The 22,163-nt window shown below is 51.2% G+C and overlaps 1 protein-coding gene across 7 annotated transcripts in view; it reads left to right on the top strand.

Moving 5' to 3' along the window:
* Positions 1-22,163, top strand: part of NFATC2 (nuclear factor of activated T cells 2) — a 156,009-nt gene that overhangs the window by 3,558 nt on the left and 130,288 nt on the right. For 4 of the 7 annotated variants that reach the window (XM_059407236.1, XM_059407233.1, XM_059407235.1 and 1 more), the window contains exon 1: positions 12,662-13,062. The exons of 2 other annotated variants lie outside the window; for them this stretch is intronic. In XM_059407236.1, the coding sequence (XP_059263219.1) occupies positions 12,933-13,062 (130 nt within the window). In that variant the 5' untranslated portion in view covers positions 12,662-12,932. Of the gene's footprint in view, positions 1-12,661; positions 13,063-22,163 lie in introns of those variants that run through there. One more of the 7 variants, XM_059407239.1, reaches the window with a different exon arrangement.

Here is a 22,163-nt window from a genome sequence, read left to right as displayed (position 1 = left end):
CACCCCACCCCACCCCCCGCCACGTGGCTAAGCCCTTCTGTTGCTCCCACATCATTGCACTTCCAGCAACACCTCCGGGTCTCTCCTTCTTTCCCTGGAACTTCAGAGAGAAGCGCTCATTATCCCGGAAGCTCCTCCAACTACCTTTATGGCAAACTTTCCTTAACTGGATTGTACACCCCCTGAGGAGAGCGCCAGGTCGACTTCTGTGTCTAGGATGGGGCCCGGGACACTTCTACAGTGGAGAAGCTAATAGCCTGAGATCTGGTGATTTGAGTTCAAATCTTCGCTCTGCCACTTGTTAGCTGTAGGACCGTAGGCAGGTAACTTTGCTTTCCTATGTCTCAGCGACCTCACATATAAAAGGATGACCATCATAATATGCAGAGTAATCGTTCATAACTGAGCGTTCACCAGTCAGGACAGCAGGAGTGGGGGTCCCAGCAGACTCCCCTGCTGGGCCAGGTTTTAACCCTTTGTTTGCTGAGTGGCCGGGAAGGTCCGAAGGCAGCGGAGACCCTTGGAGGGGAGGACGACAATTATTTATTAATCTATGGAGAGTTTCACTCTTTTAATAAACAGTATGACCCTCAAAGTACCCACTTCATAAATAATTGATGTCATTATTACTGTATAATTCATTAGTTCAATATTTACTCTCCACCCCCAACCCCCGAAAAATCCAGACTAAAAAACCAATTACCAAGTGCTTTTCTCTGGCATTTTCACATTGGATTGATCTCCCTGACTGCTTACACGAGTGGCCGAGTATTTCACATCTCAACCGGAAGAAGCCAGGCAGGTTTCTATTTTTGTTCCTTTGTTAGAATAGGGATGTGAAGCTCTGACCACCCAGACTGGACTGGAGGCCCCCGCCCTGTGCTGCCCTATCCTGTGCTGGTCACACTGGGATAACTGGCCATGCTTCGTCTGTGTCTTTTTTCAGACTTCAACTCCAGGAAGTAGAAACCACAGCTGTCTTGTTCACTCCTGTGGCCCCAGGGCCTTGAACAGTGCCTGGCCCTTAGTAGGTCCTTGGTACTTTTTTGTGTTCAGTGGATGGCCGGACAGATGAATGGATGAATGGGTGATGTGCAGAAGGGGGTGATCTGATCTGTGAAGGTCGTGGAACTAAGACTTAAAACTCTGAAGCACTGTGCCATCTTTTTGGTTCACTCTGTTTGGCCTCCTTTTCACAATGACGGTGGCCTTTGACCTCCACGTTTTCCCACCAAAGGCTACAGGCCCAAACAGGATTCCTCCTGGGCCATCCAACAGACACGTGCTTTCATGCTGCCTGCAGAACATTGGCCCCAAAGACCACGATGGCTGCCACCACTTGTGGCCGCCAACTACGTGCCAGGCCCTGTCCTGAGGGTCTCTCTTGTACCACCTCGTTAACCTCACGCCAGCCGGACGGCTGCCACGCCCATCTTGCACAAGGAGGTGCGGTCACTCCCCCCCCTCCCGGGGGAACACAGCTAAGTCACGGAGCTTGGACACAACCCACTCTGCCCTGTCGCTCCCTGAGGCTGAATGATCATCGACACCAAGGGGACCTGTTTTCTCTTTCTTGAACAACCATTTCCGGTTTTCTCCCACACGATGGGGCTGCCTTGGGTCCATGTCCTTAAAGCCTCTTGGAGGCTGAGGCTCCACTGATGCTTCTTTGGTGACTCTGGCACTGCTCCACTCCTCTTCTCTGCCCACACACCATTTGGGCCTTCTCTCGGCCTGTGCCAGCCTCGCCACCCCTTTCCTCCCGGCCCACCTCATTCTCACCCCCGCTTAGAGGCTCCCTTGACCATTTAGTTCATTTTCGTCAACACTGTGAGGGCACTCACTGTGTGCGAGTTACTGTCCCAGATGCTGGGGACAGAGCAGCGAATGAGACAGAGTTTGCCCTTGGGAGGCAAAAGCCAAGCAAGTGACCCTGGGAATAGCCAAGATAGTTTCAAAGGGCATCCAATGCTAGAGACTCAAATAAGAGAACGGAGCTGGGAATGGCTTTGTGTATGCACACTTGCATGGACACGCGTGCACGTGTGTACACGAGCTGTGCATGCATGTGTTCATATACGTAAATATATGTGTGGGTTTGTGAGTGTATGCATGCAGAAGATGCTCACGTATAGGTGTGTGCACATATATGTGCATGCATGTGCATGTGTGTATTCGTGTGCATATGTGTATACCGGTATGGGGGAGTGTGTATATGTATCTGCATGTATGTGTATATGTGTGCACACGTGCCTGCATGCATGTGTGTATATGTGTATGTATGTGTGTGTGCGTATGTGTGTGACTGTGTATATGTGTGCACGTATATGTGTATACGTATATGCACACATGTTGTGTATGTGTGCACATATGTGTGCATGCATGTACACATGTGCACACGTGTGCATATAAATGTGTGCATGTGCGTGCATGCACACACATGTGTGCATTGTGCACGTGTGTACATGCACGCGCGTGCACGCATGTGTGTGTGCATGCCTGTGTGGTGGGTGGGGGTGTTCATTTCCTATGGCTGCCGTCACACGTGACCACAAACCGGGTGGCTGAAAACAAGAGGAATCTATTTTCGCTCTTTTTCGGAGACTAAACCTTGGAACTCAGGGTGTCAGCAGGGCCGTGATCTCTCTGAAGGATCTAGGGGAGGATACTCTATCATCTCTTCCAACCTCCGGCGGCTCCTGGCCATCCTTAGCTTGTGGATGCAGCCCTCCGGTCTCTGCATCTGCTCTCACAGGGCCTTCTTCCTCGTGTGTGTGTGTGTGTGTGTGTGTGTGTGTATGTCCTCTCTTCTTCCTATAAGGATACCAGTTGCTGGATTCCAGCCTTCAGCTTGAATGAGTTCATCCTAACTGATGACATCTGCAAAGGCCCTCTTTCCAAACGAGATCACATTTGCAGGTAGCTGGGGTTAGGAATTGAATGTATTTTGGGGAAAAGACACAATTTAACCCACACGGTAGGGTTTGCTGATTCAGACTGAATGGCCCCTTTGTCTTTAAAGAGATGTCTTTTTCACTGCGCTCTGAATGGCATGGTGTCTGCCTATAGAATGTCTGGGGGAAAGAGCATCCAGGCAGAAGGAGGAGGCCCTAGGGAGAGAGATGTGCTTGGAACATTCAGGGAACAGCAAGAAAGCCTGTATGGCTGGAGGCTGGAACCCAGATTTGGAGGGAGGGTGGGGTGGGGCGCCGTGGGGGGTTGGGGGAGCGGGATGCGATCCGGGAGGCAAGTCAGGGCTGGAGCAGTCTGAAGTTCATTCTCAGGGTAATGGGAGGCACTAGGGGAATTTTAAGTGCACAGGGTGTGGTCTTGTTAATCTTTTCAAAGGCTCATACTGGCCATTAAGTGGAGAACAGCCTGTATCACGTAAGAAGAGGTGCTCGGAATGCAGATGGGTGTCTGTTGCCGGTGCGCGGGTGGGAGATGATGATGCCTGGGAGCAGGGCGGGGCGGAGGAGGTGGAGAGAGCTGGTTTCTAGTCCACAGAGTGCTCTCCTTTGTGGTTCCCATACTGTGTTCCTCGGAGCCCAGGGGTCCCGCAGGAATGGTCCCTGTCTCTGGCACGGGGATAGACGCCATTAATTTTGTGAACAATAGGGACCCTTCAGACACATCCTCTCAGCCCAGCCTAGATGCCCCACGTGGGCCCCTCCTTCACCCTCTCCTATCACTGGGAGTCACGAGACACTTTTCAGCGTTTCATCTTCGTCCAAAATGTCCCTTAGCAAATCCGCCCTTCGCTAATAACCAAGGAACAGTGTGACTCAGTAATGAGTATCAGACTTGTGTGGGACAAAATCATTTCCGTGGTGGCATGTGTGACTTTAGAAGTAAACTCTGTGCCTAGTTTCCTTAACTGAAACATGGGTGATAGTGATCCTTACACATGGTGGGGGGGCTTGGAGGTTTAAAGATCCTGTCTGTGACACCCTCAGCGCAGAGAAAGCAGTGAGTTCATGCTAGTGACCACTTTATTGTTTTAAATTCAAGTTAGTACTTTCCTTTAGCTTCATAACCTTCAAGTCTGTCCATTGTCCACCACAGATCTCTGGGGTCTTTCCTGTGGGTTCTGGATGACCTTCAGTCATTGAACCAGTAAGTCCAGAGGTGTGTGTGCAAGTTCCACTAGGGGCAAGGCACCAGCTAGGTCTTATGGAGAAAATCCAAGATATAGAAAGACGTGCTTATTTGCATTTGAAAGTCAGATCAAGATTTTTCTTTTTGTACATTTGGGGAGACCCAGTCCTATGGGAAGCCATTTACATGTTATGTAACTCAAGGTGTAAGTAAAATCTAGTGATGGTTTTGACAGAGGAATGCAAGAGAGAGAGAGACAGAGATGCCTTGTGGTCTTATTGGGGGGCCAAGGTGTGGTCATGTGGAAGCATGGCTGGTGGAGGGTCGCTGTGAGCTCCCTGAAGTCAGCTTGCTGTCCTCACTCCCTGACTTCAAAGAGTATGAAGTCAGCCCTGATGTTTTAGTCTCTGAAGACTACAGCAAGGGAGAGAATGGAGATGTGAAATGCAATACTGGGGGCACAGGCATCTAGGGGGATGGCCTGGGTGGCAGCAGGGCAGAAGGCAGATGGTTGAGAAGTGGTCGTGGGAATGGGTGGGGACTAGCCAGCGCTCTGTCCCCTAACTAGCAGCTGCCTGCCTGTAAGGCTCTGCTTTGGTAGAAGATGAAGCTCCCCGGGCTGAGTGATGGCGGCTCCTCGTGCTTGATCAGAAGCGAGGACAGTAGTTGAAGAGAAAGGTAAATTTGCTGCTCCCCCACTGTGGACCAGTTTCAGGAGGCAGAGGGGCATGTGCTGTGAAGCCAGGAATCAAGGGTGAGCAGGAACCAGATGGGAGGAATCAAGAGCCTGGAAGCCAGGGTCTCAAGCTCCTGTGCTCCAGGGGACAAGGGCCGGCTGGGTGGGGGCCTGACAGCGATGGAATCATCTGAAGGAGGCAGCTTCTGCTCTGCTCCAGCCCGCTGGTCCACATGGGACTACGGACGTGCCGTCCCAGATCTTCCTGGTTTTTAGGAGCTACCGGAAATTGGGGTTTTTATGTAAAATCTCCCAATTTATTTTCTTTTAAGGATTCTATTTATTTATTTGACAGAGAGAGAAAGAGAGCACAAGCCCAGGGAGGAGCAAGTTGAGAGAGAGAGGGGGAAGCAGGCTCCCCATTGAGCAGGGAGCCCGATGTGGGGCTCCATCCCGGGACCCTGGGATCATGACCTGAGCTGAACACAGATGCTTAACCGACTGAGCCACACAGGAACCCCCAAATCTCTCAATTTAAAAATGTTAGTTTGGATTAAAAAGAATGACCAAGCAGCCCAGTCGTAATGTGCGTGCAGGATGGATTCGGCTGAGCTACAGCAAACCTGTGATTTCTGCTGTCAGACGGAGCATCTTCTCACATTCCATACCTGGATTCGGGTTTGGGCTTTTAATAGAAGGTCGCCCTCTTAGAGCCTGCATGGTCAAGGTCAATGTCTGCAGGGGGGTGCGGGGTGGGGGAGGGTGTAGGTGGAAGTGGGAGGAAGAGGGGGCGGCTGGCTTGAACCCACTGCCTTTTGCAGCCTGGAGAATTGTTTTCTCACACCAGAGAAGTCCTGTACAGGCTTTAAAAGACCATGTAGGTGTCTGATTGGAGTAGAAGTCAGCTCTCAGACTGTCTTATTTCCCCCATCCATAAGGAGCTCATTCCTGAAGATGGCTGTGGTGGGAAGGCAGACTAGCAGGGCATGCCAAAAGACTCCGTAATCGAGATGAGTAACACTTTAATGTAATATTTTAAAAATCAAAATTGATGTCAAAAACCCATGCTGAACCAAGAATGAAAATAAGAATTTTAAATAAAGACAGGACCAGTATTACTCATGTTTCCTTTTTGCCTCAGGCTGTGGTGTGGCTCTGCGGGGGCCCTGTTGGTATTCATTCTGTCTTCATTAGAATTGTCATTGTTTGCTCACCGTGGATGCTTTTTTCTTTTTCTTTTTGCATTTGTTTTCCTTTTTCGAACCATTTCATGGACATATCATTTCATCAGTTGCTGAGTATTTTGGCGCTGTCCTGGGTCTAGCTTCATTTGCCTATCCACATTCCAGGCCTGTGGGAGCCAAACGCACCTCCCTCTAATTTAGAATATCTCTAAATTATAATATTAGCATATTGAATTATAATAGTAGCATGTAGGGAGATCATCCCAGGATGGTCTGAGGTCGAGGTGGGTTTGTTTTTGGAACATAGTAAAGGATGTGCCTGCTTTTTGGATTAGACTTCAGAAGGTTTCAGTGCCTACAGTTTGTAGTCAAGCTTTTATTACAATGGGCGTTGTCAGCATGTGGCGTTCGTGACGAGAGCTGGTGACTTATTTGTTGTAGTCTGCCATCGTGCCTCGCTGTGTCACTTGTAGGGCCTGGCACACAGTGAACGTGTGCTGCCCCAATTCCAAAAATTAAGAATCTTAAGACAGCGGAGCTTTAAACCAAGTGTGGGGTCCTTCTGAGCACAGGGTCTCATGTCCACCCATGAAGATGGCCCTGGAGGGCACTGGGGTGAGCATCAAAGAATGCTTGACTGTTAGAGCCGGAACGGGGGCTCAGGTATGACCCAGTTCATCCCCGATTTTACAGATGGAGAAACTGAGGCACAGAAAGCCCAGGTGACTTGCTTAAAGGTTGCAGCACGAGTTAGAGGAAGAACTTGGATTGGTTCCTGGGCTTCCCGGCCCAGCGATGTTTCGTCTTCCACCCCTAGGTCACCCCAACCTTGGCCAGACATTTGTGTTTTCACGCCTGTGGGTGCCATTGACCTTCAGGGAGGCCAGTGGTGGGGGCAGTGGTGACTGGATTAAAAAATACCACGCAAATATTTTCTGGAACACAACGTATATTCTACAAGTATTTCTTCTTCTTTCTTTCTTAAATAAAAAACATGTACAGGCAGAATTTCCCTGGAGCTACTGAGTCAGATGCAATGTTTTTATATAAAAATGATTACAGGTATCGTAAGCACGCTAGAGGCAGGGCCGGCAGTTGTGCAAAACACCAGATTTCAGGATATCCCTGACGAGTCCCATTAAACTGAGGGAAGTGGGGACCCCAGAGTTCCTCTTGGTACAAGCTTCTGCCAGATAGATCTCTCAGGGGGATACTCTTTTGGCACCGTGCCTTCATTCATTCCTTAAGCTGCCTCTTAGGGACTACCTACCACCCTATTCTAGGATGTGGGGATATAGCCAGAGTTGCCAGACAGAAATACAAGGTGCCTGGGTAACGTTGAATTTCAAAATGAATCATTTTTAGCTTAAATATACCCCCATAATGTATGGAACATACTTACACTAAAAAAATGTGTTGTTCGTCTAAACTCCAAATTTAACTTGTGTCCTGTATTTTTATCCACTAAAGCCCCAGATATGCCAGTGACCAAAGCAGACACACAGCCTTGCCCCTGTGGGGCTTCCATTCAAGTGAGAACAGGTAATCAACAGGTGAACGGATATACCGATGAGTACAGTATACTGTAGAGAAAAAGGCCATGACAACACAAAGCTGACCATGGGAAAAAAGAATGCCAGGGGCTGCTATTTTTATTGGGGTGGTTACAGAAGGTGTCTCTGAGGAAGTAACATTTGGGCTGAGGCATGAACAGTGAGGGGCTGGCCTGGCAAACACCCATGGGAGCAGGATGTGCAAAGGCCCTGAGGTGGGGTTGTACTTGGCATTATCAAGGAACGGGTGGATGAGCAGGGTGGTAGAAGGGGGTAAGAGAAGGGGTGAATGGTGAGAGATGGTCGTCTAAGAGAGCTGGGGCTGGAGGCAGCTTGTCCAAGGTTTCATAGGCCAGAGTATTTGTATTTAATTCTAAACTTAATGGGAAGCCACAGGGGCATTTACGGGATCTATATTGTGCGAAGATGCCTGTGGCTGCTCTGTGTCAAGGCAAAGCGGAAGAAGCAAGACCAGGGAGGAGGTGGCTGCAGTTGTGCAGTTGTCCAGGGAAGTGGCTCGTTGGGGCGCGAGGTTGGTGAGACACAGTTGGGTCTAGGTTACATTTTGAGATAGAGATGTCCAGATTTGCTGCACGTTTGTCCATGCGTGTGAGAAAACGAGAGGGATCACAGGACTACTCCTTGGATTATGGTCAGAGAACTGGATAAATGGGGCGGGGGTGGCAGTGATATTTGAGCTGGGAGGTCGGGGAGCAGAGAGGTTTCAGAGCATCACGGGGCTTGCTGTGGACCCGGTCACTTTGAGATGCCTGTTGGACACCCGAACAGAATGTTGGGTTGGCAGCTGGATGCGTTGCCCGGATGTAAGGGGAGAGGTCCGGGCTGCAGCTGAAGATGAGCTTCCTGCCAGAAGGCAGAAAGGAACGTAGAGCTGTGGGTAGTGGGTCCTTCCAGCACCCACCTGAATGGGCCTCATGACTTAGAGCCCAAGACCAATGCTCCTCTGATATTCGTGTTCAGGGGGAATCAAATCGTGCCTAGAAGAGGAAAAGAAATCACTCAAGCATGACCAAGGACAAGGGTACATATGTGTGTCTTTTGTGGGCTGTTGCTGTTTTGAACATCCTCCCCAAAGGCTACGCTCCCAGAGCTCCTTGTCCCCTTGGCTTACGGGTCGCTTCCTAATTGGTCTTCCCGCTTCAGCCCTTGTACCCTGCAGTTTCTTCTCCACATAGAACCTAAGCAATTGTTTAAAAACTTGAATACGATCTTGTCACACACTGCCAGACACTGTTTGGTTGTTCCCCATTGCTCTTATGTCCAGAATTCTCCGCATGGTCCCAGGGCCCCACTTACTTCCCAGCCTTCCCTTATACCTTCTTCAGGTTCCTTAGTACCTGCCACTCCAGTCTTCCTTCCGTGCCTCCAACACTTCATACTTCCTCCTGCCTCAGGGCCTTTGCACATACTTTCCCGCATCTGGCTGCTAGTTCTTCTTCTCACTATTACTGGCCAACTTCTTGACGACTTTTGGGCCTCTGTGGAAACATCAGCTCCTGGAGAAGCCTTCCCTGAACTCTGTGTATCTACATTAGGTTTCCTTGCTACAAGCTCTAGCACCTTCTTCTTTTCTTCATGGTGCTTACCTCGGTTTGCAACTATACGTTAGGGTAAGTGCTTGTTAAAGTAAGCTGAATTCCTGGAGCAGGGCCAGACAGTACCAAGGTGTGCTAGAAGTTTCAAGCTCTCAGGGGCTTTGCAGGCTTCCCCTTGCACTTTTGTTGGAAAGGCTGGAGAAAAACGAAGAGGCCAGGGCTTCTGCAACGGAGGTCAGGCACAGGGCAGAGAGAAGGTTGACAGAGCTGCACTGTCAAAGGCCTCCATCCCACCCCTGTCCCCCGGGGGTGGGGGCACTGAATGCATAAAGGTCATGCATTCTGCTCCTAATCCTTGCTCCTAAGAGCACAAATTATTTAATATGTCTTCCCCCCAACCCAAACCTCCACCCTCAAGGTGGCCCTCCAAGAAGAAAAGCTTCTCACTTCCCATGGCTCCAGCAGAAATTGTTTTGGGTCAGGGCCTAGTCTGAACCTATTTCTTTAAAGAACCTTTGATCATTAGGGCGCAGATCCCAAAACTTAGAAGCTTTGAAAATATATCCACTATTCAGAGGAACAGCTAAGGTAGTTAGAATCTTTTTCTATTTTTATTTTTTTTTTAAATTAATTTATTTTAGAGAGTGAGTGCTTGGGAGCATGGAGAGGAGCAGAGGGAGAGGGACAAGCAGACTCCCTGCTGGATGGGGTTGTTAAAATCTAAGGAACTTACACACACAGGAGAGTTCAACCCTTTTTCCAGCTGTCCATCCATCCCTCCATCCAAACATCCACTTTTCTATTGAGCCATTGATTGATCCAGCTGCTATTATCTAAACATCTCTTCTTCCACCAAGTGATCAATTAATCTAGGTATGTATCCACTGATGAATCCAACCAACTCACTCTTCCTTCCATCCATCCATATCCATCATCCATCCATCCATCCATCCATCCATCATCCGTCATCTGTCCCTCCATTCATCCACCATCCATCCGTCCGTTCACCCCTGCACCCATGCATCCCTCCAAACACCCACTCTTCCACTCATCCGTCTATCCATCCATCACACATCCACTGGACATAAAGTTGTGTCTGAGTGAGGCAGTCATGACCACTGCCTTAGTAGGTCTCATAGGCTAGAGAAGATGAAATCTCTTTTCGAGCCTGGGTCATTCATTCAGTTCTTTGCCAGGTGTGGGGGTGGGGGGGGGGACAATTGGGTTGATAGTTTTGCCAAAATTAGCTCAAGAGTAGTTTCCCAAAGGAACACTCTGGGATGCTATTATCAGAAGCAGGGAATGATTCCGGGTAGGCAAATCAACAGATGTCCACTAGATTAGAGGGGTTTAATCATTATGGGTGGGTGATGACAAAGGACGTGGGAAGGTGATACCAGCCCTTCTTTTTTTCTACACCATAAGGACAGGCTTGTTCCTTTGTTTATCCCTGACTACATTTCAGGATCTGGACTTTGGGTCCTATCATAAGGATCCAAGGGCACCGATCTCCTTCTAGATACTTGGGTCTAAGTGTCCCAGTCTGGGTCATCACTCCCTCCTCCTCCATCTACATTTACCAGCCTCTCTAAGACGTTTATTGGCTACACCCAGTGTCACTGTGATTATAATTAGGAATTAAAGAAGAGGATCATTTTCTGCTCGGACAACCAGAAAGTTACTTCCTAGGTCTCTGAAAGTTGGTGAGTCCTGAGGCCAGGCCTGGGTCTCTTGAAAGGAAGTGAGAGTCTAAACCAGTGTTTCTCATCCCTGGCCACACACTGGAAGCATCTGGGGAGGTTTTACAAAACCCTGAGGTCCAGGCCCCACGTTCAAACATTCTGATTATGACTGGTCTCTGGTGGGGCTGGGCCATTGAATTTTTAAACAGCTCTCCAGGTGATTCAAATGCATGACTGGGGTTAAGAACCACTAGTCTAAGTGCAATCTAGAAAACCCTATTCATTGCTGTGTCTCTTTGCTCCCAGGATATGAGCATGGTGAGGGTAGAGATGCTGTCCTGTTGATGGCTGGATCTCCAAAAGTGGTCGCAATGTAGGGTACTTCATGGGCTCAGCAAATATTTGTGGAATGAATGATGATGCCTGGCTTGGCACAAATCCCTTAATGGAGCAGAGAGGGCTCCTTGTGAAGGATACACATTCCCCATCCTTCCTTGCCTGTGGGGAAGGATTTGAGTCATTCCCCACGTGAGGTCAAGGTGTGGTTCTCTGGGAATCCTAGAGCCTCTCCCACCATATCTTCTGGGAGTCTCAACACTGGCTACAGTTTAGATGCATCTGAGGTCATTAGAAAACAAAACAAACAACCTTTGGATGTTCTGGTTCCCTGGGGGTTGGTCTGAAGCCTAGACACAGGCATTTAAAAAGTGTTCCAGGGGATTTCTGACATGCTGTTAGGGTTGAAGACCACTGTTCTCATATCCTTGTCTGCCTCTGTGAGTCTATTTTCTGACTTCAGCCTACTTGGTCAGAGACCCTTGGGAGTGTTTTATTGGGAGTGGGGGGAGGGGTAGGTGGTACTGGGTTCTTATGCAGTCAGTGTGCCTCAAATGTACTTGTTCTTAACATTCACCTTGGGTGCTTCTTTCAAAATACACATTCCTGAGCCTCTACTCCGGACTTACAGAGTGGGACACTCCAGTGAGAGCCTGGGAAGCTGTGTTTTTAACGTGTCCAGACGTACTTGTTACCAGCCAACCTCTCCATCTGCACTGCCCTCCTTGCTTGGAGGGCACACAGAGCCCCTTCCGGCTTTTCTTCCCTTTGGTTCCACTGCCAGAACCCCCCCCCCCCCCCCCCCACCACCACCACCATCCAAGAGAAGAAAGCCTCTCCAGGTGCCAACCCTTACTTCATACTCCTGGTGATTCCTCCCAGCACGGTTCAAGATGATCTTTCTTCTCTGGTGTATCACCTTCATGTCTGCCCCTACCCCTGACCTGAGCTTCTCAGGGCGTCAGTACCTGATTCAGGCTGGGTCCCTGGCACCAGACATCTGACAGGGGGGTCTAAGAGGTACAGGTGTCAGGGCGGAGCTTCGCTCTCAGAGTATCTGGGATACTTTTCCGGGTCCTAAAAAACTGCATTCAGGGATCTACAGGTGACTGAACGGTAGGTGAAAGTCATGCCACAGCTGTGGGCACCCAGAGACCACCCCTGGAGGCGCAGTCTGCAGCGGAAGGGAATGGATGCCCCCCCCCCCCCCCCCCCCCCCCCCCCCCCGACAAAAAGCAGGAGAAAGATGGATGCAGCTGATCAGGTCGGGCACAACTACCAGTGGCAGGCGCTTTCCCGTCTAGGTCCCCGGTCCGGCGGGGCCGCTGCCTCCCCGCGGGGAGGGACGGTGGGAGGCGGCAGGTCGCAGCGCGGCCGCCCGGGAGTGCCCGGCGGTGGTCCCGGCCTGTTGCTCGGCGCGGGGCCCGGGTGGTGCGGCCCCGGCCGGCCGGCGGCCTTCTTCCTCCCGGGCGCCGGCCCGCCCGCCTCCCCCTCCCGCGCTCCCTCCCCCGGGGCCCGGCTGGCGGCCCCGCCCCCGCCGGCCCGGCCGCCCTGTCCCCGCCTCCCCCTCCGCGGGCTGCAACAGGTGCCTCCCGGAGCAGGAAGCTCGCGCCGCCGCCGCCACCGCTCAGCTCGCCGGGCGCGTCCAGGACCCGCTGCGCCAACGCGCCATCCCCGGGCCCGCGTGCGTCCCCTCGAGGACAGGGACCCCGCCACCTCTCCGCGCCGTTTCCTGCCCCTTTCCCGCTACCCGCCGCCCCCGGCCCCCCACGGCGAGGGGCCCAGGAGAGGGCCGAGCCCGCGCTCGCCCCCCGCCCCGCCACCACCCTCCCGCGGCTTTGCGCGCCATGGACGCCCCGGAGCAGCAGCCAGACCCCGACGGCGGGGACGCCCCGGGCCACGAGCCCGGGGGCAGCCCCCAAGACGAGTTCGACTTCTCCATCCTCTTCGACTATGAGTATTTGAATCCTATCGAAGGTCGGTGGAGGCTCCCCCCGGCCTGGCCCCCCCGAGCGCGGGCGGGGGCTTGGGCCTGCGGAGTGGGCACGGGGCCCCGCTTTGGTCCCCATGTCACACTTTCCGGGGCGCGGGGGGGGGCGCCTGGAGGGAAGAAGGGAGAGTGCGTCTCCCCAGGTGAGAGGGAGGGCATGAGGCGTCTGGGACTGTTGCCACCCTTAGGGGGCGGTAGGCTCACTCTTGCCCTGTAGGGCGTCAGTCTCCAGCTACTGGTGGCTTCTCCGGGAGGGTCGCCGGCAGCAAAGCTGGAGGTGGCAGGGGCCTCAGCTGGCTCTGGCCTGCTGCAGGGTCTTCGGAGGGGAAAGGAAGTGGTTGATTTGCCTCTGGAGGAAGGAGTCGAGGAGGCCAAAGAATGGAGTCAGTAGGGAGGGGACGTGCCCAAAGAGGTGCTGCTGAGCCCAACTCCCGGGGCCTGGGACGCGGACCCTCCTCTCCGGGACAGCCAGGTGGCTGACTTTGTCAGGGACTCGGTGTTGAAACTCCTGAAGAGTTTGTCTAAACCTGATGCTGGAGGGTGGTTTGGCTTCAGGGTGAGGGAGCCCGCCCATCTCCTCCCTGAGTTCCGCGGCTGCCTTTGTGAATGAGCAGGAATGGATCAGTCTGAGCTTTGTTACTGGTGATCCCCTAGCCACCTCCCATCGCTGTTGTGGATGTAGGGTTTGAGGGGGAAGGCTGGCATGTGGACTCAGGAGGAAGAAGCCTATTCTTGCCTCAGCGACCTGTCAGTCTCCGCTCGTAGGTCCCCGATGTGGCTGGGGACTTCCCCAGGCTGGGCCATCACTTCACGTGGTCTAGCAGGAGCATTTGTCGGAAGGAGGAGGTCGTATGCCCAACCTCACTGTATTTTTCTGGTTAGCAGGTTGTCTTGGAAAAAACAGCAAAAAAGAAAAGAAAACACAACACACACACACACACACACACACACACATAAAAAAATAACCCAACCCCAACCAGGCTTCCTGATTTTAACAGCCCAGCCCAGCTAGTGCTTGCTGAAGCCTCAGGGGCAGGCCTGTTGGTAACTTCCAGATGCATTCGGGCTTGGCCGCATCCGGAGTGCAGGAAGGGGTTGTGCGGGCTGCTTTGTGTAGGAGTCCTTTTCACGGGTATCTGGGGGCTCGGTGCTTCCCAGAGATGCTATGTCAGGCAGGTGAATGAGAGGTTTTACCTTTCCTTCTCTCCTGATCTTCCCTGGCCACGTTAGGTGAGGGGCTTGCTTTGGCTTGGATGCCAAGTCAAGATGGCAATTAGTAAATTATTCTGTATTTTGGCTGGAGATGGAAATAATTAGTCAGCAAAAGAGACCAGTCTTCTCGAGTTGCAATCTGGAGGCCATCCTTTGCTTTGAAAAGATACAATTAAGAATCTGCAAAGGATCCCTTTAAGGTTCCTTTAACATCCGTGGTCTTTGTTTGTTAAGATTAAAGTCATGTTTTGCAGGGAACTAATACTCACACCCCTCCCAGATTCACAATCAGCTAACTCCCCCCCCCCCCTTTTTTTGCACAGGGGAGTTTTCCGGGGAAATAGTTTCCAAGCCAGATCTGATGGGAGGTGCTTTTTATAGTTTTTCTTGGCAAGTGGTGCTTGGTGGCCGCCAGATGGGTATCTAAATGGCCACAGTGAAAAACCCTGGAACCATTAAAACAAAACAAAAAAACCCCAAAAACAAAAAACCCCAAACAAACAGCAAACTATTTTTTGGAACGGTCTGAGAGTCAGAGAACAGTGGTAAAGAAAACAGAGGGAGTTGCTGTACCCCGAGCTGTACCCCGAGCACCCAGGTCCCCATTTTATTTACATGACATTTGTTCCCATTCATGAACCAATACCGATGCATTATAATGAGCTAGAGTCCATGGCTGTCCTGCTTGTTGTGAGTGTGACATTTCGGAGGAGCGCTGGTTAGGTCAACTGTAGAGAGTGCCTCAGTTAGGGTCTTTCTGGTGTCTCCCTCATGGAAAGACTAGGGCTGTGTGTTTGGAGGACAAAGGCCACACAGCTGAAGGGACTGTGTCCATCAGATCCTATCAAGGGTACCTGTTATCAACTTGATTGATCACCACTGATGCTGACCTTGACCAGCTTGGCCAAAGTAGTCTTTGTCGGGCTTCTCTATTGTAAAGGCCCTCCTTTCCAAACGGTGCTCTTTGGAAAGGAGTTCCTGCCTGGTGGGGGCTTTGCTCTGGAATCTGAAGATGAAGTTTCCTTGCTGGAAAGTAGGCGGCATCATGGCTGAGGAAGAGAAGGGTTGTTGTGAGCCTTGGGAGGCAGAGCGAGCTCTTCCAGATGTGGGACTGGCTCTGGCTTACCCAGATGTTAATGGGGTCACCTCTCTGCTTCTGAATGGTGGAACTCCCCAAGGACTGACACTAGCCTTTAGCTTGCTGTTGGGCTTTGTCCCAGGTGACAGTACATGAGTGATGCGTGTGACGGCTACTCTCAGCTCTGTGCCTGAGCTTGGCAAGAGTCAAGGAAGGAGAGGTCCGGTGGAGGTCCGTCTGTTGGTGATGGTCAGAACTTGGTGATGGGGCTTAGGAATTTGGGGGAAGTCAGATGCTCATTTTATGGAACTGGAACATCATAACAGATGCGTATTAGCTCGTGCAGTGACCCTCCGACCCTAGCAGGCGGGCTCTATTGTCGCCCTTATTTTAGAGGAGAGGGTGAGGAGTGGAAAGGTGAAGGAATTTTCCCAAGAGAGCAGGCCTGGTAAATGGCAGAGCTGAAACATGAACTTGGTTGTTCATGTGTGTGTCCACTGTGTGCAGGTTCATTTTGCAAGATGCAAAGCAGCTTGTAAGGGGCCTGGGGCTCTGGCAAGACTGGAGTTTAAAACATTTACCGACAGAGTGATCTTGGGTGAGTCATTTAACCTCTTGGGACCTTGGTTTGCTTATCTATCAAATGGCTGAAATAATAGTATTTATCTTAGTGGGTTGTTTGCCTTGAATGGCTTGACCCATTTATTTACTTAAGATTTATTTATTTATTTTAGAGAGAGAGAGAGAGAGGGAGGGAGGAAGTGGGAGGTGCAGAGGGAGGGAGAGAATCTCCAGCAGGCTCCATGCCCAGCGCGGAGCCCGACATGGGGCTTGATCTCATGACCCTGAGATCATGATTTGAGCCGAAATCAGGAGTCAGACACTCAGCTGACTGAGCCACTCAGATGCCCCTGACCTATTTAAGTCAATACAGAGTGTGATTTGTTACTAGCATTTTATTAAACCCTTGGCTTTTAATAGAGGTGCTCAGTTAATGTGAGCCATTACTCATTTACTCATCTGGCTATTTGTCGAGCATCTATTATGTTAGCTCCTGGAGCTAATAGGGAGTAAGACCCAGGCCCTGCCCTCACCGAGCTAGAGCCTCTAATTATGCTTCTCTCATTTTCTCTTGTCTAATGGCCTTCACTAGTAATACCTTCAGCCATCTGCTACATAGTAGTGGGAATGGTAGGCACCCTTGCCTTGTTTCTGATCTGGGCAGGAATACCTTAGGTGTCTACTTTAGGACTGAAGTGTACGGATTTTATTATGTCAAGGAAGTACCTACCCGTCACTATTTTCTTGAGGGTTTTGCTTAGGAATGAGAGTTGAATTATGTCATAGATGTCTTGGGTCTATGGAAAAATGATTTTATTCTTCTTAGGTCTATTCGCATGCCGACTTATACTAATCGATTTCCAAATATTGAACAATTCCTGGTTTAAACCCCACTTGGTCACTTATGGTGGTGGGCTGGTGTCTGATAATATTTAAGGTTCCTCTTGGCAGTATTCATGAGTGATATTAGTCTGTTAGGTCCTTTTTGGTATGTTACTAGGTTCGGATTTCTTTCCTTTTCCATGCTCAGGAACAATGTGTGTATCCCGTTTCTAAAGGTGTGATAGAATTCCCCTGTGAAGCCATCCGCACCTGGTGCCTTTTTATGGGGTTGTTCTCTGGTTGCTGTTTCTCTTCCGTTCTCTGTTGTCTATGGGGATTGGTCTGCTTTGCACTTTCTGTGTCTACTGGAGTCAATTTTGGTAAGCCATACCTTTCTAAGAAATTATCCATTTTATTTATCTAGGTTTTCAAATTTATTTGCTTAGAGGCATGCAAAGTATGACCATTACCATACTTAGCTGTCTGCCTCAGCTGAAAAAAGTAACAGAAAGAATGAGGACAGAGCTGGGGGAGTCTTGACCAGTGCTCCTAGCCTCATCGTGGAGGGAAGAGAGGTGTGCTGGTTGTCAGTGGACAGATTAGAAGTTTTATTCCTTTGTGTGTGCTCAAGAATTGAATGAAATGAATTAGTACTTCTCCTAATGTCTAAAACACTGGGAGAGATGGATGGTCCTGGGAGTCCCTATCACCTCCGGAAGTGCCCCATCCCCTCTGGACTGTGTTAGGGACTGACCCACTGGGAGTGATCCCTGCTGGTAGGCCTCAGTGGGTCTGGTGTGTTCCCCCTGATAAGCTAATGCACATGGCGCCAACCTTGACCTTTCAGACCTCCTGGTCTTACAGAGTCAATTCTGGTGGTCCTTAAAACGTTTGGGTCTCAGGCCCTTTGCAAAGCTAATGAAAGCCACAGATCCCACATGCACACACACTGTAGGAGCACGTGTACACACCTATCAGGCACGTACATGCTGCGCGTGTGCATAACCCGTGCACGCCCCCCTCCACTTCCCCTCTGCCCTCCCCGTGCCTTTCATACCGTTTTCAGGTGGACTCACAGACCCCACTGGAGCCCATCCCCTCTTGTCACCTGCACTCCCACTCAGGAACACCTGCTCTCAACCCATTCCGGGGACAATTAAAACTTCATTCTTTCAGCAAACACTCGCTAAGTGCTGGTTTGGTGCCAGCCTCCGGAGGTGGAGGGGGGCGGTGTGTAGAGACAATTAGATGTGGTCCTCCCCTTGCCTGGCCCCCAGGCCAGTGTAGGACACAGCCTGGTAAACAAATAGGGACCAAGGAGGTGCTGGGATAGAGTATCATGGGTTTTTTTCGGTGCTTGCTAAAAATAGAGTTCTACCCTAAGCAAGCAGGTTCGCTAAACACATGTGACATTCAGAGACATTGCTGTCTGTGTGTGGAGTTAAGGACGGGCCTTGTTAAGCCTGCTTTGTACAAACAGCGTCTCCAGGTGCAGCCGGGAGGGTGAAATGAGGGCTAGGGTTGAGCCGCTGCCTTGTCCGGGAGGCGAAGGAAGTGGGGAGAAAGTTGCCCTAAGCATTCGTCACTACCGAACACGTCATGCGCGCCATGCGCGCTTCCAAATTCAAGGTCCTTTGTTCTGGAGGCGACTGGGAGGGAGGCCCTTAAAACCTTAGAGCCAATTAGGGTTGGTTCCCGAGGTGTCCTAATCCTGTAAGGTGGAGGGGCGCGGGCTGAATATATTTGAAAAACGCAGTGTTGTGGCCGGTGGTTCTCAGTCCTGGCTGCGCGTTAGAATCGTTTAGCCGCATTTGGAACCAGGGAAGTCAGACCCTTTGCGGGTGCGTTACCTTTGCGGAGTCATGCGGTGGTAGATGGCAGGGCGGGTCTTGAGCCCAGGCAGCTGGGGTCCTGAGTCCCTGATGTCAGCACTACAACTCAGCTTTGGGGGCATCCCAGGTACTGGAGCCTGGGCTGACTTGTACCCCTTATATTGGATATTTACGGAATCATGAACTTCAGATTTGCTGCTGTCCTCAGGAGATTATATTCCTACAGCAAAAGTAGCAATGATAAAGGACAGGGAATCAATGGGAGTTTTGCCATTTTTATATTTTTTTCTGCTTCCCAGGGGATCGATGTGCATGCCTCCCGGCCCACGTGTTCCCCCAGCCCCAGAGGTCATTGGCTTAGTGGGTCGGAGCACCAGGTCTCAAGTCAGAGAGCTCTGGTTTGAAATTCTGATTTGGATGCCTCCTACCTACATGACCTTGGCCAAGCAAAAGTCCCCGGCATTAGCAAGCACATACTAAGTTATTGCTAAATGGATGGAGGAAAATTATTAGTGGTATGCCTAGGGACATGAGATTTTGCTTCTCTGGGCTTGTGTTTTCTTGCCTGTGCCATGGGGATGGTGATAGCAGTGCTCACCTGCTGGGGCAGATGTGAGGTTACCGGGAGGCAGTGCGAGCAGAGATTGGGTGGCCGTGGCTGTGGGCTCTGGGAGAGCTTCCAGGTCTCCTGATTTCCTGCCTTGGATGAATTCTGAGCTTTAAGAGAAGACCTGCCCAGAATAAAGAAGATACTGGTCCTTGGGGAGGAGCATCTGGCTGCCGGGCTGGGGTGGGTGCTTTCTACCTTTCTTTTTTTTTTTTAATTTATTTATTTGAGGCAGAGATCACAAGTAGGCAGAGAGGCTGAGAGAGAGAGGAGGAGGCAGGCTCCCTGCCGAGCAGAGAGCCCGATTCGGGGCTCGATCCCAGGACTCTGGGATCATGGCCTAAGCCGAAGGCAGAGGCTTTAACCCACTGAGCTACCCAGGTGCCCCAAGTGCTCTCTACCTTAACGCACCTTCCGTACTGACTGAAATACTGAGGCTCCTGCCTCAGCCCCAGAACGGGGCCGGCTGCAAAACCTTTCTCAGCTGTCCAGACTCCGGGGCTCGGAGATTCCCCTGTGGCTGCCTTTCCTGGGGAGGCAGGGTTTCCCCAGGTGTCCTGCCCTGGCCCCATGGGACCCTTGAACCAGGGCCAGGAAGGAGCAGCCCTGGAAAGTGCAGTGGGATGGAAGCCTTGTGGCTTCCCCCCATGGAGGGACTTCCTCCTCCTTCCTCCCCAGCACAGGAAACGGCCACAGGCTCCGCAGAGCTCCAGCCAAACTTGGCTTCCCCAGGCTGGTGTGAGGTTTGTTTTTTCTGCTGACTGTTCAAACTGAGCTCAGGGAAGAAGGCGAGACTCGACCCTGGGGCTCTTCCCGGGATGGGTCAGGGGCTGCGCGCTTCCTTACCTGGAGCAGAGCCCAGTACGGCCCCCCACCCCCAAAGCAAGAACGACTGCCTTTGACTTTTTCCTGAATTTTTGCAGTGAACTTTACCCAAAATATGGAGACGTAGAGAATTGATAGAACTTCACATTCCCACCGCCTAGCTCTAATTACCCCTCACTTACTCTCGACACTCCTGCCCCCAGTTACTTTAAATCAAATTCCAGATGATACACTGTTTTCGTTAATAACCGGAGTAGTCTGTAGCTCTCCAAGATAAGGACTCGAGAAAAACCAAATGCCCTTATTGAACTGAAAACAGAACCATAATGACTTAATTTCGAATGTCTAGTTGCAAATTCCCCGCTTGCCTCACAAGGATCTTTTTTACAGTTAGTTTGTCAGGATCAAGAGCCAAACGGAACTTCATATTGTATTTGGTGGACGGAACCACTGTGTCTCCTTCTAGAAAGGTCCCCATTGGTCTGCTTTCTTGCTGTTTCTTTGCCGAAGAAACCAGGCCAGTTTTCCTGCACTGTTCATCATGGGCTGGATTGGGCTGGTGGCGTTCCTGGGGTGTCTTTGAACATGTTCCTCTGTCCTTTACATTTCTTATAAACTGGCATTTAGATGAAAAGCTCCATGGCTTGGATTTTTATTGCTTCCCCCTCAACAGCTTCCATTATGGGGGAGGGGATATATACCCAAAGGCAGGCCAGGCAGAGAGATGACTTTTCCTGAGGTGGCCTTTGGGACCTTCCTTGCCTCCTAATCTGGGCTTTGGAGGAAAAGCACATTTTCTCCACTGGACCTATTTTCGTTAAGATGCATTTCTAGAAGCCAGCCCTTCCCATGTGAATTTTAATTGAGCCATGCCTGGGTGAGCTTTCTGAAGGGAAGAAAGCCGCCTGCAAAGCTCGGGATTCATAAAGGCCCTTATCAAAACAAACCTGCTTGGGCACGCCTGCAGGAGGGGGGGCAGTGTTAAATGAGGAGGGGAAACACGTGGTCTGCGGTGCCTGTAACCGTGGCCGTAAAGACTACAGGCAGGGAGGGGCTGCTCACCTGCACGCTGCTGAGAAGGTGGGCCGCGGTCTGCGATCCCCAGAGGGTGACGTCACCTCTGTTGCCGGGGACAAAGGAGGAATGCCATTAATGACCGGGGTTGGCAGGGCCACTGATTAGGCGTGCCCGCCCCTGGGAGCAGGTCACCACAATGAAAACTGCCCCTGGGGAGGGGGAGAAGTGTAAATAAAGAACCTGTCCATCAATCCGGTATTAATTTTAAATCTCTGCCCCTGGCCAGGAGTTCAGGGGCCCCCACTGTTCTCAAGGGGGAAGTTTCCACTTGGAGTTCAAGTTGGCTAAAAAAAAAAATGGGGGGAGCAGTGAGCTTTTCACAGCTGTGCCAGGGGTTGTGGGACTGAAGGGGGGCAGCTTTGAGGGGCTGGCATGAGGCTGAGGGGTCTTCGCTGAGCTGGCTGGAAAGTGGGTGCCCACCCGAGTCCCCTCGCGCAGGCCTGTGACAGAGAGCTGAGTTAGCCGTGGCCAGCGCTGTTTCTGAGGGAGAATTATCTGGAGTCTATTTCTGTTAGTTCTGACCAGACCTTTCCTTCTCCTTTTGGTGAGGAAGCTGTCGGAGCTGTGTTCTCTGTCACGCACCACATGGCCCGTGTAGAGGGACGGTCTCTCCTGTTGGAAATGGGCCTTGCTCAGTTCCTTTTGGTCTCGCACGGCTGTCCTTAGAAAGAGGGGCCATGTCGTCTGGTGACCGGACAGATAAATGACGGGTTCATCCTATGGGGAGGTACGACAAGGTGATAAAAAAATAAATAAATAAATAAAATAAAATAAAATGTGGCCGCACACCAGACGGATGAATGTTAGAATGTTGGACGAAAGACACAATCTGTCCATGCTGGAGATGTGACGTTCGAGAACAGGCAAACCCGGTCTGTGGTGCGAGAAGTCAGGCCGGGTGAGTGTGCCTGGCTGGGGCGGGTTGGGGGTGGGGGGCACAAGAAGACCCTCGGGCGGGATGGAGAAAATTGTCTCTATCTTGAATGGTGGGTGACCGGGTACATGCCTATGTAAGAAGGCACGAGAGGTACATCTCACATTTGTGTATTTTACTGCGCACGGGACGTCTCAGTT

Source organism: Mustela nigripes, chromosome 7 (assembly GCF_022355385.1).
Source record: "Mustela nigripes isolate SB6536 chromosome 7, MUSNIG.SB6536, whole genome shotgun sequence".
NCBI classification, from domain to species: Eukaryota; Metazoa; Chordata; class Mammalia; order Carnivora; family Mustelidae; genus Mustela; species Mustela nigripes.
The sequence above is the reverse complement of the archived record's forward strand: the minus strand, read 5'-3'. Positions and strand labels throughout refer to the sequence as shown.